At 43.0% G+C, this 16,717-nt stretch overlaps 1 protein-coding gene across 1 annotated transcript; it reads right to left on the bottom strand.

The window, feature by feature from the left end:
• Positions 1-10,717: 10,717 nt before the first annotated feature.
• junbb (JunB proto-oncogene, AP-1 transcription factor subunit b) lies at positions 10,718-12,505 on the bottom strand. Its single transcript, XM_012867880.3, has one exon. The coding sequence runs from the start codon at positions 12,157-12,159 to the stop codon at positions 11,170-11,172; it is 990 nt and encodes a 329-aa protein (XP_012723334.2). The 5' UTR covers positions 12,160-12,505; the 3' UTR covers positions 10,718-11,169.
• Positions 12,506-16,717: the final 4,212 nt, after the last annotated feature.

Consider the following 16,717-nt stretch of genomic DNA (forward strand, 5'->3'; position numbering starts at 1 on the left):
TATTCCCTATTAATGGTGTACTAACGCTCATTACACTATTGCACGATAGCGGAGTGAAACGAGAACAAGCCTGAACAATAAAAAGCATTTTAGAACAAATGCTTTCAAAAATGCATTACTGGGGAGTGCACTCCCCGATGTATACTGGGGAGTGTTGGCCTAGTGGTTAGAGCAGTGTGCTTGCACTCAGAGAAGGATGCAAGTACCCGGTTTGATCCCCAGTGCCTGCAGTCTGGGTCCCTGAGCAAGACCCTTAACCCCAGAACGCTTCCCGGGTGCCGCACATGGCAGCCCACTGCTCCCCAAGGGTGATGGGTTAAAAGCAGATACCACATTTCGTTGCTGTATTTACAGAGCCTTGCTGAAGTACTCACAGCCCTTGAGGTTTTACACATTTTGTCATCTTACAAACACATAATTTAGAGGACAAATCATCTATCAATTGTGCTTTTCTACATTTTTCACAAATAAGAATTTTAAAAGTGTATTCTACATTTCCATACAGCCCCTTTCAAGTCATTGCCCCTAATTAAAATCCAGTTTTCCCAGTTTCCTTCAGAAGTCACTTCATGACGTGAACTTCCATCTAAGTATAAATGCAGCTGTTCTGTCTACTTACAGCTTTTAGTTGTGCACTGTACAGATAAGACACTATGTGGGGAGGAAATCTAACTCTGCAGCACCCTGAACACATCCTTCCCACTCTGGCTAGTGACAGTGATTGTATTAGGACGTGGGGTCACCTTCTAGCAGGATAAGAACATAAACATACAGAGCTACAATGGAATGGTTCAGATAAAGGCAGGTTTATGTCCTTGGATGGCCTAGTCAAAGTGTAGACCTTAGTCCAATTGAGTCTTTTGGGAAACTGCATTTCACAGACCCTCCCCGACCAGTTTCACTGAGCTTGAGACATTTTGCTGATAATAATGGGCAAGGAATTCTGTCCGTAGATGTGCAACACTGATAGAGACACACATACAGCTGCAATTACTGTGAATAATAGGTCTACTAAGAATTGACTCAAAGTGGCTAAACAAAGATGCTTGCCACACGTTTCAGATTTTGTCTAAATGTTGAAAGCCATGTTTCCTTTCTCATTCACTTCACAGCTATGCAGTAGACATTGACATAAAAATCGACAATATAATCAAATTGATTATTAATTTGACAAAATGTGCTTTTGTAAAGAAGTGATTTACATAGGATACATTCAAAACATGACTTTAGGGGTCTGAAGGGTTTTACGTCTGTTGAAGGCACTGTATACAAGGCAACCTGCAAGAAATCAGATCTATAAAATGCAATCTACAGATTATAACATCAATGTTGCACATCACTCAAAAACCTTCATTTATAGCTTTTTTCACCAACTATGGCTTACATTTCTGGGTGATTCTCTATGGGACAGTGCCTCTCATATGAAGCGTGAAACACAAAGAACATCATTGTGTATCATAGGACAGGTTTTTGCTTTTTGCAGCTATTTTTGTATTGAGCTGCTGCTTCTTGATGACGTGTTAGCTAAAAACATATCTTTTATCAAAGTCATCATCGTAAATTGCATAACAAAATGGACCTGTTCATATTTAATATTTGATTACATCTTTAAGGTTTGTTCTGTTCAGACACACAGTTTTGAACTGAAAGCAATGCATATAACACAAAAAAAGACAAACTGCAACAAAGAACAGATGAGACCGGGTTATCTTTGTGATTTCTTCCAGCGCCACTTCTCACATTCTGCAAGGCCAATGTTTGCAACATACTGTGAAATGATTGAGATAAGGTTTGTAATTTGTTTCTGCAAAATTCAAATCTGACCTTCACAGCAGATCCTCTCACTCTCTTTTTGTGTCTTTCATGAAAGGCACACTGCAAGTTTTTAGTTTGACATCAATAAAAAAAAATTTGGGAGTAATTTTTGTAGGCCTTTCATGAAAGCCTGTCTGGAAAAAAAACAGCGTACTTTAATATAAGATATTTAGCTGAAAGCTTTTATGTTATAAACACAAATAATGAAGCACATGCTATAAAACCAGCAGTGGAAATTTGCACACAGGACCTGGCAAAAAGCCTCCTGGAAAAGGTTTAATGATCAACTCAGACAAATATTAAGTTTCTGGAGAATTTTTGGAAGAGCCAAGGCGAACCTTTCAAACATAGGAACACTGCATTGGTGTTGAGCATGGTAGTGGCAGCGGCATGGTGCGGGTCTGCTTTGCTGTCGTCAGGGGTTGGAATAATAAAGACGGAGGACTACCACCTGATTTTTTAACTTCTACTCTTATGAAAAGATATACCGTTGAAACTCTGACACTCTCAGGTGTTACATGATCTGGCGAGGAGCAAGTGGCTGTGAAGTGCTTAAGTAATGCAGAAAACAGGTGCAAGGCATTAGGCTGATTCCAGCAGAGCAGGTAAATGTGGCACAAAGCAGAAAACAAACAGATAGAAATCTATCTATCTATCTATCTGTGTGTGTGTGTGAGAGAGAGCGAGAGAACGGTGCAAAGTATCCAGTGACAGCATTTACTGTTTACAATATGTATTCACTAAATGGCCTAAACAGGCTCAGCAGATGTTAAGCTAAGCCTAATGTATGTCTTGGCATATTCAAAACTGATGTCCTATATCAGCTTTATAAAAGAATGTGCATAGAAACAAAATGAGCTCTCTCAGGTTAGGTCAAAAGCCAATGAAAAAAAGATGAGTTTTCAGAGCAAATTTAAAAATACACAGTGCAGAGGCCTGTCTGATGCGCACTGGCATTGAATACTAAAGCCTTGGAGCGGCCACAGAAAAGGCTCTGTCTCCTCTGAGCTTCCTCCAAGTCCTTGGCATATCCTGGAGAAGCTGGTCGCTGACCTGAGTGAACAGGGTGGGGGGGTGGGGAGAGGTGCAATGTCACTGTAAAACCTCAGAGAGGTAAGGCGACACCATCTGGAGACAAGACAGAGATGTTTGTGACAAACCATGTATCGAACGTTACAATAATCCAGGTGTGTTGTGATAAATGTTTGGATTACAGCATTGGCATCCAAACTCAGTCCTCTAGGGCCAGTACTCTGCATGTTTTAGGCGGTCTTCTGCTTCAATGCGGCTGAACCTAATGAGTTCTTAATTGGCAGATCTCTGGAGACCTTAATGACAGACAGAGAGGGTAAATCATTTGTTTGAATCAGGTGTGTTGGAGCAGGGACAGATGTAAAAGACGCATGAGATTAGCCCTCCAGCAACTGGAGTTGGACATGCCTGGATTACCGTTTAAAATTCCTGTTTTAAAATTGCGTTTGTCTCAGCTGGTAAAACCTTTCTGGAGCTTCGCTACTGTTACCAACCCATTACCCCATTGAGACAGTGTTCTGCATACAGACAAAATCAAATTGAGAAAGAAACTGATCTAAAAGTGTGTGAAAATCTCATAAAAATGAATACAACTTCAACTGAACTGAAAATTAAAACAATTAAATGTGGTTTATTGGCCATAAAATCTGTCTCTTTTCAAAGGTGTTAGTTAATGACTCGATTTGTGCTAATCAATTTGATTTATTTTACCTCATAGAAACCTGGCTACAGTAAGAGGATTATTTTAGTATACTTCTTCTGATTATTTTAATGTTCACATTCCCAGAAATACAGGGCGAGGAGGAGTAGTACCCATCTCACAGTCCAATTTATTGATTAGTTCCAGCCTAATTAATAGCTACAATTCTGTTGACTATTCAGTCCTTAGTTTTCCTCATCTACATTGCAAAGCACCAAAACCACTTCTGTTTGTTGCTTTGTATCATCAACTGGACCCTTACTTTCAATTTTTAGATCAGTCCCCTGACTTCTTATCTGATTTAGTGTTAAATATGGATAAGGCCATTTTAGTGGGGGAGTTTAATATTCATGTTGACATTAAAAGTGAAAGCCTAAATGTAGCCTTTTGTGCTACCTTAAGGCCCAGTTCCACCGGCTCATATTAGCCACACACCGTACGGCTCGGCTCTGCCCGCTTGTGAGTGTTTCAGGAGCATTTTTTTTTTCAGGGCCAGCACAGGTTCCTCCTGGCCTACTCAACGGCAGGGTTAAGCCCAGCTGACTCGAAGAGGAGTTTTGACGTGATCACACTGCCCTTCAGTGATTGACCGAGGGGCAAAGAGAATTTTAAAAGTTTTCTCAGAGAACGTCCAGAAAAACTGAAGAGAAAAGAATTATTTTACTATTTACAAAACATGAAGGGGAGAAAAGAAAAGCAAAAGGACACAATCAGCTTTCTATATGCGGACGTGTTGTATCAAATTTATAGATTTCCTGGGGCTTTCTCTCATTTTACACACACTGGATGGACACTTCTGTCTCTGAAGTATCCATCCATCCACCTGAGGCAGTAAAAGGCGATCGGGGGAGTCCTTTTTAGAGACATCATCCTGGTGGCATTAGCTGAACTAATGCTATCAACTTCACATTCTCTTATAGGTTATACAGTTGGTCCTGTTTTTCAGTGTTCGTAGTCTGCTTTCTCGCATAAACACAGCTAATAGCTGAGCTTTTACTACAACTAACTGCATGTTCTCACTTTAATCCTCTAGACCAGAAATTTGGCTCAGAGCTTATCTTCTTAGCTGTTCTTTTCCTAGATAAAGCTACATATGGAGCTAGTACTGCCATTGCCGTTTTGCTTTTCTCTAATCTAAGGAAGTATTCTTGGATCAGTGCTTCTGTGTTATTTTTGTGTGTATGCTCTGTCTTCTGAAACACCTAGTCGCTCAACCTCCAGCAGAACCATGGCAGCATGGTTCTGCTGGAGGTTTCTTCCTGTGAAAAAGGGAGTTTTCCTCTCCATTGTCGCTACATGCATGCTCGGTATGAGGGATTGCTGCTAAATCAACAACACAATACAAACGACTGTCCACTGTGGCTACATGCTCATCCAGGAGGAGTGAATGCTGCAAGTCAATGATTTGATGCAATCTGCTGAGTAACATTGGATAGAAAACTTTTTAACCAATCTGTCTGGATGATATGATAGAAATGGCTTTGTAAAGTGATTTGAGATGACGTGTCGTGAATGCTGCGTGTTCACCTGTCACATTATGAATTGGCTACTCTTACTCAAACAGCTCTTATGGGACTAGACTTACACAATTTCAAGAGTTTGCAGCTGAAAGGGGAAAAATTGAAAACAGAAAATAAAGTCTGAACAATGAAGCTTGTGTACAAACTGTATGTGTTTGCGTCCGCTAAACCTTAGCATGTTAGTTCTCCATTCAGTGAATAACTAGGGGAGGTAGAGAGGCCAGATGTTTGACTCAAGTAAGAGTTGGGTTCCTAAAATATCACTCAAGTACATGTAAAATCCTGGAAGTAAGTTTTGTTTTTGTATGTTTGTTTGTTTCAGAAAGGTATCCCCAATTAACACCCCTGGAAATAAAATAAAAACTTGAATGCTTTTGGAAGTAGAGGCATTTTACAACCACTGACTTGCTCCTCTACGAAGTCTCCAGTAGATGGCGACGTTAAACCGCAGAATCCAATCAGGCTTTCACGGAGACGTCAGCTTTTGACAGTTCGCTCTCTCACTCGCTCCGCTGAGAAGTCTACTCATATATATATATATATATATATATATATATATATATATATATATATATATATATATATATATATATATATATATATATATATATATATATATATATATATATATAATTTGTATGTGGGTGGTGGTGGGTGATTGGTTCCCAAGGGCAGTAGTTCAAATAGTTCAAAACTAAAGTCTGTCACCTTGGGTTCCTGAGAAAGACATTTGACCGCGGTCTGTTCCCACTAAGTGTTGGTAGCACACTGCCCCCTAAAGGGAATCTTTTATTTATATGTATAGATAGATCTGTGTATGGGTGTAGGAATGCGTATGTTTAACACAAATAAAATATTACATATTAGTAATGTATCAATGGCAACTATTGTTACTGTTCTTAGTTTACATAAAATAACGAAATAAATTAATTGTTGTTAAAGTGTTATTGAACATATTGTATAAGTTAGAATGAGGAAACAGAAGAACTTGTTAGTAGCAACAAAATAAGTTTGTACCTCTTTCCACACTTTTTCAAATATGTAAATTACAATAGCCAAAGTCGTTTCATTTATTTATTTATTCTTTTCCTCTTGTTTTGTATTGTGTTTTATGGGTAGTTACTATTGTTGTGTGATTTATTTTATTTATTTATTTTGTTCCTTTACCTGTTTGAAATTAACAGTTTAGTTTTAGTGGGTCTGTTAATGCATGTAAAGGCCTAAAGATCTGCGTGTGCGACGGACATCTCTGACATTAGTTGGGGCAGCAGACTATGGGGTTTGTTCCAATCGTGTGAGAGTCACATCGTGTCGTTGCCCATGAAAAAAACATGTGACCTCCAGGCTTCCAGTGAATAATCTGACATTTACGTGATTCTAATTGTTTTTCACGGCTGCTTCAACCTTCCCTCCAACCATTCAACGCGCAAAGCAAGCATCTCCCCTTTCCAAAAGAAACACCCGTCCTAATAACCGCCCTGAATGGTGATTCAAAGTAGCTCAGATGGCCGCAGCAAGGTGGGAGGAATATTCATAGTTCTCGAGAAGATAACAGAGGGTAGGGAACAAGTGGCTGTGGGAGGGAGAGGGGGCTCGAGTAGAGGAAAGTCAAACCCACCCAGAGCTCTTTATACGTCACCGTTCACATCACAGATGTTCCCACAGACACTCAGCGTGGGCTGTGGGCCGAGGCGTGTGGAGAGCCAGCATGGCTTATATTGGCTTTCTTGTGCGCATTGTGTTATGTAGGCCTGCTGTGTGCGTAAACGGAGACTTTTTTTTTAAACGTGCTGCAGTGATATTTAAAAGTCATGCCTTTTTTTTTCAACAAGAAAATGTGCATGATGTTGCCATTTGAAACTGCTGAATACAGAGAGATCAGCTCAAATGATGTACATCCCCTTCAAAAGATGTTGTTGGGTTTCTTTTTACCGTGAAAAAGGCAGAAAAAGACGACTTGCGTGGGTGAGCCTGGTTCTGTTTCCACATCCATGGCGGAAAAAAAAAGCAGGAGTTGTTATTGATGGAAATCAGACTATATATAGGCTATTTAAATGCGTGTCGTACGAAAAGAGCTTAAACTCTTCTTCTCCAAAACAGCGTGAGGTGAGAGTGCGCGGAAACCGCAGCCTTCCCTCACAGACTCCTTTGAAGTGGGTTTCGTGCTGTTTTAACAGCCCTGATCAGTTGGCTTGTTTACTTGAGTGTCACCTACAGCTTTTACAGGACAGAAATCCCCCTGAGCTTTTCCTGCATATGACCACTTTGCGCACAGTGTCTCTCTCTCTCTGTCTGGGTCAGTGGCCATAGGCGACTAACCTGCTACCTAAACGCGTTCTCCTGAGTGCGTGCGCCCCAACGATCTCAGAAGTTTACATGCGTTTATCATGGGCACATATGAACTCATATTATTTGGCACTGTTAGTAGTGAATTGGAACTCTTTTTTTTTTTCAGGGTGGCCTGATTACGCAGCAAACAACCTAGATGGATTCTAAAATCCAAAATTGAGTGCAGATGCATTTTTGAATTTAAGTTTCTCTGGTCCTGAAAGTTACACACAGGCACAGATAGCCTGAACTTTGGTGTATTTTGGGGGCAGATCTGGCTTAAGCAGAGTCCACAGTCCATAATTGACACCTTTAAGCTCAACTGAACTGCTGCTGCCCACGTGGACAGTGCAAATAGGAAAGATTGATCCCTTTTGTCCCAGTGATGTCAGCAATGTTTAAATAAATGCAAAGCTTTCACACAAAAGAACTCTCCATATCTGTCAAATATGGTAGCGATTGCACCATGCTTGAGGGTCTGTTTTGTGACAGAAGGCAATGTTAGGACCAGACATTGATGCCAAAGCCAAAGAAAACTGATTATGGGGCGGAGAAATTAGGGTAAGCTTCCTAGGGCACCAAGATTGAGCTTTTTTGATAGCTAACACTTTCATGGTCAGAGAGGACACACTCGATCTATTTTGCCACAATGACAATGAGAATTTCAAGATGAGGCTTTCAACCCTGAATTTCCCCAATTAGGCACAATATTCTATTCTACTTATTATATTCCTACACTGCATTGTTTCTCAAGCAGTGGTGGTAGCATCGTGATGGGAGGGCTGTTTTGCCAACTGTGGTAACGGGGTGGAATAATAAAGGAGGACTACTTCTAAATTCTTCAAATCGAAATCAACATTTATTTGGAATGTATACATTTTGGGTGTATATCTGTTTTTGATTCTGTATGCGTAACAAAGAAAATGTAATCCTTGTACCCAATTCTCTTTCTGATAAGTCTTTTGAGTAGTATTGTATTATGATTCTACTGTAAAAAATTGTTAATTAATAAGACATTCATATGCATGTTAAACTTCTAACTTGCGTAGTATCCTGATAACTGCGAACCTCTGCTAACTTTATTTCTGCATCCCGTGTACATGAAAAAATCTAGTGACCTTCCATAAAAATCTTCCATGATCATCCTCTTGTATATTCTGGACTTTCCTCCATCCTGTTCCTGTTTTGACCCCACGGTTACGTACATACTTGGGCTGTGATGCATCCCACCGGAATGGCGCGCATGGCAGCAGGGACCATTTTGCTTTCCCTCGCGCACCGGACGCCCACTCACACCTACTCCCGTGCCAAAGCGCGTGTAGCGTGTTGAGACGCCCCCGACATTCCTGAAGCCACTGTCACTTCCCCTCGAGTAATAAAATCCTGAAATACACAGACACATCCATAAATCTTTAAACTTGTGTCTGTCCGACCTGATTTTGTCTGACATTTAAAACAAAACTCTTTTCACCAATGTACTATTTTAAATATTAGCCATGAAAGCTGTTACCATTTTAATCAAGCATTTTTATTTGTACTACTAGCAAGCTATTCTATTCTAATAACAAATAACCTGATGGGAATTTTACTGAAGAATCAGGTAGCCATCATATAACATAAGGCTGATTTGTTCATATGGGTTGTATTGCAAATTAACAAATCAGCTCAGTAAAAGAACTGCAACACTGTAGAGATTGGGTCCTGGGGGGTCCAGAAGGGAAGCCTAGACATCCCTCAACTCTTTCTGAGGACACCAAGATGTTCCCAGGCCAGACAGGTAGTCCACCTGATGAGCTCTAGGTCTTTCCTGTGGCCTTCAGACCTCCAAAGGAAGGCACCTAGATCAGATGCCCAAACCGGCTCTTTTCGATGTGGAGAAGTAGAGGCTGTACTTGGGGGTCCCCCCAGATAAAAGAGCTCCTTACCCTATCTCTATATCTGCCCTGTGTGCATCGCGTAAGGCGTGGTCCGGGGCAGTTTGGAGGGATGCGCCTAACGGCTGCGCAGAATTGCAGCGGCCGTCTGGCAGCGTTCCTTGGCAACGCAAGGCCTCAGTCAATCGTTCCCATGTATGTGATGGACGGTTGTAGTGGAACTGAAATTTCGATTACAAATAAATTGTAGTTGACAAATAAAGATCAATTGATTGATTGATTGATTGATATCTGAGCCCAGCAACCCTGCAGAGGAAGCTCATTTTGGCCTCTTGTATTCAGGATCTCGTTCTTTTAGTGATGATCCATATCTCATGACCGTAGATGAAGATTAAATTGTAGATGGATCAATAAATTGAGAGCTTTGCCTTTTTGGCTCTATTCTATAATAACTCAAATATAGTAGTTATTAACTGTCAGTGATGATTGTTTACAACCCAATATACTTGATTTAAATTTAACTAATTTAATGTCTAATGTTGAGGATCCTCCAAGATTCATTGTAACGGTCTGTATTTAAAGTTTCCAATTGCACATTCTATCCCCTAATAGTCTTGGCCAACATGAGCACGCAGTCCACATCTAATCTTAGTGGGCAGAAAATTCAGTTCAACAAGCACATCTTAAAAAAAAAACTGGTTAAACCTGAAGAGATTCAAGCATATTTTAGCTGGTAAGCTTGGAATTTACTGAGAAATGTAATAAAATCTACTTAAGAAAAATAGATGCCAGTTATTTTTGAAATTAACCCAAGTTAGTGAACTTTTTTTCTTTTAAAAACCGTTTATATATATATATATATATATATATATATATATATATATATATATATATATATATATATATATATATATATATATAAAAATGTTCTTTCAATTTCTTTATATTAACTGGTCATTCTTTTTATGTCTTGAAATGTGCTATCCAAAGTTTCACTTCAACACTTTTTATCTGTATACCCGATAAAAAGCTGCACTTTGCCCTGTCCCGGTGTGGCAGTTCCCTATAAGTGTTGCACAATAAGAAGGAAACTCCACCACCCTCCCGGAGCTGTTATCTGTTCAGTGCAAGGAGCGACCGGGGTTAAACCGGTTTGTAGTACCTGGGCGGGGGTTCCCAGAAATCCTCCCTTATGACGAAATATACGCCAACATGCCCATATATGGGCATGCCCGTGCGTAATTAGGAAAAGCCAATGAGCGGGCTACGTGCTGTGCGTAAAAAAAAAAAAAAACGCGGAAACCAGAACTCTGCTTGTGTAAGTGCTTGCTGGGAGAGACAGGCAAATAGCTGTGTAACAGAAAAAGCAGCTAGATTGTTCTCTGTACTTCTCCCCCGTTCATATCATCTTTTAAAATTGTCAACTCAGAAAAGATCACTCAAGTCACTTTTTTTTCGTTTTAAAAAGACAAATTTACTTAAATACACGTCACAAATAAAAAAAAAAGATAATGTAAACATTGACAAAAGTTTGTCTGGATCAACCGGGCAAACAAAATAATTTACACAAAGAATAAATGCACCATTCCGTGACATTATCAGTTGCAAAAAAGTACAAAGTAGCACAATAGTCATTCCCATTTTCTACCATTAGTAAACACGACTTGTGGGCAGCGCCCTCTGTGTTGCTCAGTGTCCGCTCGGCCTGGATGCTGAGGGGTTGAACGGTCCTATGAGCGGTGACCAGCATCCGGAAGTACCATTTCAAATCAGTCTTTCTCACCCCTATTCAGAGCCGTCTAAGCTCGGCTCTGTGAAGCTGGCCGCACATCCAGTGCTGTGCGTGCAGGCCACGTCTCCAGTGTTATTACTTTTCAGTCACTTAGTAGTCTCTGCGTCCCTAAAACGCCTCCAGTTTGCTGGTGAGCATCAGCTGACAGCCGCTGCTCACGTGCGTTAGGACCTTCTGTTTGAGCTGGGCCACCTGATCCCGCAGCACCGACGCCGTGTTGGAAAGCCCCGCGTTGTCGTTCTTCAGAACCTTGACCTTCTCCTCCAGCCGCGCGATGCGCTCCAGCTTGCGCCGCCTGCACTTGGTGGCGGCGAGTCGGTTCCGCAGCCGCTTGCGCTCCGCCTTGATGCGCTCCTGGGTCTCCAGGTCGATGGGAGACATCGGAGGCGAGCCGTCGCTGCTGAGCAGGTCGGGCACGGTCTGGGGCTCCTCTTTTAGGGCGACCAGCCGCTGCGGGTGCATGCCGGAGCCCGGGAGCGTGTGCTGGAAGTGGTGCGCGCCGGGCGCCGAGCTCTGCGCGTGGCTCTGCTGGTGCGGCGGCAGGTAGCTGATGGTGGCGGTGGGGTAGCTGGACGCGGAAGAGAGGCTTGTGTTCGGGCAGTACGCGTTCAGCGTGGTGTAGATGGGAGGCTCTGGCTGCAGCGCGGACCCGAATAAGCTGGAGGCCGCCGCCGCCGAGCACGTCGTGGCCCCGCCGGCACCGATGGACACGTTAGGAGGAGGCATCTGGTTCATCTTGTGGAGCTCGTCCAGCGCCTTCACGAAGCCCTCGGCGAACCCCTCCTGCTCATCGGTGATGCCTCGGTTGTAGAAGTACTGTCCCGGCGTGGGACTGGTGATCACCCCGTTACCGTTCTGGATGATGAGCCTCTCCAGCTCCGGGGAGGCGAGCTTCAGGGAGCCGACGTCCGGCTGGCCCCCGTGGTACTGCTCCGCCTCAGCCCTCAGCTGAGATTTCAGGCTGCGATAGGGCTCTGTCAAGTTCAGATTCATGCTCTGCTTGAGCACCTTGTAGTCGTGCATGGCTGCATCTGACTGGCCGTAACCCGCCAGGAAAGAGTCGTCATGATAAAAAGGCTGTTCCATCTTTGTTGACATAAAGTCGTAGGGAGGGGTGGGGGGGAAAAAAAGGTGCAAGCTTACCGGTTGCTTCTAGAAAATCAGTCTCTGGATAATAAACAATATTCTGTCAGCACGGAGCGTGCATCAATTCAGCCTCTCGGACGGTGTGTCAGTGTCCCAGAATGAAATAATGATGAAAAGGAAACAGTGAGATGTCCAACAAATCTCTTTTTCACTTCGGTGTCAGCAGGTGAAGAAAAAAAAAGAAGCGCTGTTTTCGTTTCCTTTCGAGCTCGTTGCGGTTCACACAATCCTGTCAAGTTCTGCTCTCTCCGAGCTGTGCTCCCTCCTGTTGAAGGCAGAGGTGTGTTCGGCCTGGCCAACGTTGAGCCTTTTTATAAATACGCGAACACACAAGACACGTGTTTCGGGCGGGCCTCTGATTGGCCGGGCTGCTCCCCTATACGTCATTGCGTCGTCGTGTGACGCCAATGCCGGGAAGAGGCGCCTGTAAACAGGCCTGTAGGCAAGAGAGCGCACACAGAGGAGGGATGGCAACGGAGTGTCAGAAAAAAACGCACCCATCCACGCACTGCGCTCGGCACCCATACGGTCTGAATAAATTATTTTGGAGACAAGTGAGGCCGGGTGGCTGTTGTTGGATCAAGACGTCGCTTTTGTTTAATCTCTCCCTCAACTTGCTCATTCATTCATTGGTTTATCGTCAGACTACGGCGGAAAGGGACAGTTTCCCCACGATCCGATCGGGGTTTTATAAATAAATAAAGAATGCATTTTCTTGCTGCTATTACATCTGTTCGGCGTGAAATATGCGGTAAATATTGAGGTGTTTATGCTGTTTATTGCGAGCCGTGCCGTGTGGAGGAAGTCGGTGACCCTAATATGGGCACGATGACGTACTGTTCCTCCAGAAGAGCGGCCAGGAAGCCACTCCCCTTCAGGCTTCGCTCCAGCAGCATTCCTTCTCCTGTGTAAACTCAATCCATGCGGTTAGGAGTTGGGGACTTTCTGCCCCAGAAAGGAGAGGGAATCTGCTTCAAATCAGCATCAACACCTAGGAGTTAGATATGTTGAAATAAGTCATTTAGGTACACATTAAAAAAAAAAAAAAAAAAAAAAAAAAAACACTTTATTTCAGGCAAATCAAACAGATTTTTCCCAAAGCACCATTCAAGGTCTGTGATCAGTTAGAGAACTCACACCTCCTGCCTGTGTACTGACATGTTTGTGAGGTACGTACGGTACCGCGTATGATGGGCACGCCACCTATTTGGTTTACCACTTTGATCAGGGACAGGAAAGACAGGAAATGTCATCCGGCTCAAGCCAAACGCTGTCGGTGATCTTAAAGATTCGTGTTCATCTAATTCTCCCTTTGATCCTTAAGGCTGGTTTCACAACAAAGACGTCCTGTTCACTTGTGATAAAGGTTGAGAGCTTGTAGGAGCCCAGAGAATGGAAACACGATTCCACAGTTGTGCACCTGTCTGGGTTTTTTTTTTTTTTTTTCGTTTTTTTTTTTTTTTTTCAAGAAGGCCACCTTTGTCTTATGTTTGTACAGTTTCCACTGGCCACATAAGAACATTAAAGTGCCCTCACCGCCGTATCCCGTACGAGTCTGCAGGCAGAACAGGTCGGGTAGGATGCTCCGCCGAGTGGGCCGGAGACAGACCGACATAAAGTAGTGCACGGGTGGGAAGTGAAAAGGAACTGACACAAGGTTTGCAACATTTTTTTGTTGTTGTTTTAAACTCAAAAAACTGGAAAGAGTGGCGTGCGTTTGCGTTCAACCCTCTCTTACCCCGATGACCCAAATAAAAATCCGGTGTGATCATTTTCTTTCTAGGTCAGATAGCATCACAAACACCAAGGAAGGCAGCAGCCAAGTCAGGGTCAACGTTGCCTGGAGGTCTAAAGCAGGGTTAGGCTGTAAAACAATATCTCAAGTCCTGAACATCCCACGGAGCGCCGTTCAAAGCCAAGAACGCCCTGCTAACTCTGGAGGAGCGTCACAAATCCACTGCTCAGGTAAGTATTGTTGATGTACTTTACCAATCTGGCCATCATGGTAGAGGAGCAAAAAGAAAGCCTATGTTGAAAGGAAAGGTCTCAATGGGTCATGTTTGCAGATCATCACACCTTTTTTTTGGGAGGGGGGTACAACTGGAGGAGGGTCTTCTGGTAAAAAGAGATCAACATTTATATTTTTGGCCTAGAAAAATATGTTTGGCAGAAAATAAACTGTACACATCACTGTGGGACACACCATCCCCATGGCGAGACATGGTGGTGGCAGTATCATGCTGTGGGGAGCCTTTTTTTATGGAAGGAATACGATTCAGGAGTGTGGCCTGCATATGTATTTAGTTCCCTTTACTCTGATTCTTCTAGATAAAATCCAGTGCAACCAACTGCTTACAGAAGTCATAGGATTAGATAGACTCTGGTTGGACATAGTATTTTACTACATGAGAACCTTTTTGATAACCGCACATCCCCTTGAACGCACCACCTTCACAAAGAGACATTGCGATGGTAGCATGCTGTGGGGATATTTTCTTCAGCAAGTTTTTTTTTTCTTGGAAGAAGCCCTGTCTGCTGTGGCAAAGGTTTACATTTCAGCAGGTTAACAGCCTTGATCATGCAGCCAGAATGAATATGGGACTTTTTAACGGAAAGCAAATGTATTATATAATGGCCCAGTCAAAGTCCGGACATAAATCTATTTTAGCCTCTGTTGTCAGACGAGAAGATTTCTGCTCAAAATGGAGTATGACAGTGAGCAGATATTGATGACTGACTTTCAGAAGAAATTATTACACAACCAAACTTTTTCCAGACGTGTTTTGGGAGGGGATTCGTAAATGAAGGCCTTAAGACCTTGTTTCTTTTGGGTAAACACTTCCAGGGTCTCATGCCAAATCCTAATTCCCTTATCTCAGGGAATTCTCTGCTATTCAGACTGGCTATTTTCATCCGGAGTCCATGCCTTTTTGTCAGTATCCCAGGGAGGGCAGATAAACAGAGGGAAAACAACAGTTCCTGGCAGCGTCGAGCCTCCACTTTGCCACCTCCCCTATAAATTCTATTCTGTGCGCAGCTGGCTGTCTCTGATGCTCGGCGCGGCTCGGCTCCGGTTTGGGGTTTGCTCTGAGCTGCAGTTGGAGGTTCACCGCAGTCCCAGTGACATTTTGGCACAGGACAACAGCTCAGGGTCCCGGGTGGCGAGTGTTTACGGGAAACCTCGTGAGGTGGCACCGTGCCCATGTGGGGGGAAAAAACAGAGTGGGGGCATTCAGATAGATGTGCAGCTTGATTACAACGTGGTATTGTGTTTTTGCCTGGAATCAACTCTATTAATCAGCCTTTTGATTGTTGACAAAAATCTTGTGGATTTTGGGCAGATTCAGCTCAGGGCAGTGAGGTGGTGGACAGCTCAACGCATCAGTTAACAGGTTACAGCTTTTGCAAAGACACATTTAAAACTGTCCACCGTCTTAGTCACATCTTGTTTAGTCACGTCTCTGTTTAGTCTGTTTAGATTTAGAGTTCTCTGCTCTCCGGTTCAGAAATTCCTTTGTCTGACTTCTGCTTTTTTTTTTTTTCTCCTTTTTCTTTTTCTTTCAACCGAAGGTATAAAATCTGCTGTAGGATACAGGGGCGCCTTTTAAAGGTGCTTTTTTTTTTTTTTTTTCTAGTAATCTTTCGAGACTTTTAGGATAGGAGGAGCTGCTTGGCAAAACACCGAGATTTAACAGTAGGGTTCACATGGATGAGTGCCAAAACCCAGCAGTGTTACCTGCTTCGGTTCCCTTGGTGAGTTTGGGAAAGGCAGGGCCTGAGGGTGGAAGGAAACAGTTTACCGTAAGATTAGGAAATATCTGTGTGTGTGTGTGTGTGTGTGTGTGTGTGTGTGTGTGTGTGTGTGTGTGTGTGTGTGTGTGTGTGTGTGTGTGTGTGTGTGTGTGTGTGTGTGTGTGTGTGTGTGTGTGTGTGGACAAGTACATATATAACAGAGGGTGGAGTGTGATCATGGATTTTTGCTTCTTACCACAGAGTGAATATCTGCATGGAGGGAGGAGATAAGAAAGATAAACAACTGTTTCTGTGGAAAATGTTAGCTTTGGTCTCCTACGCATCTGTTTAAACTAAAAGGAACAGAATACATTTACTGTCCCTTTGGACAAGTGCTGATGCTCCTTGAACTGAACGTTTTAACAGTTTGTCAATGTACAGCTGCAGAAAGCAATGCATTTTATTGGGATTTTTGGGGGGTCCACCCAGACAAAGCAGTGGCATAACTGTGAGGCGGAACAAAACGGTGTACATCCACCCATCCAGACCGTGGAGGGTCGCGGGGGTGGGCGGATGGTGCCTATCTCCATCTAACATGGTTTTTCTAAAAATGTTGCAAACAAATATCTGAAAAATTAGGTGTGCATGTGCACCTTTTTACCCTGTTACCGCTAAATAAAAGCCTGTGCAAGGTGAGCATTGATCAGAAAAGCAGCCAAGAGGTCGCTCTGGAGGAGTGACACGGCAGCAAAACCTGGCTGTCATGGACGACTAACAA

The sequence above is a fragment of the Fundulus heteroclitus genome, chromosome 16 (genome assembly GCF_011125445.2).
Source record: "Fundulus heteroclitus isolate FHET01 chromosome 16, MU-UCD_Fhet_4.1, whole genome shotgun sequence".
NCBI lineage: Eukaryota > Metazoa > Chordata > Actinopteri > Cyprinodontiformes > Fundulidae > Fundulus > Fundulus heteroclitus.

Excerpts from the sequence above, each read along its gene's own strand:
- junbb (XM_012867880.3), bottom strand. The coding sequence starts at position 12,159 with ATGTCAACAAAGATGGAACAGCCTTTTTATCATGACGACTCTTTCCTG.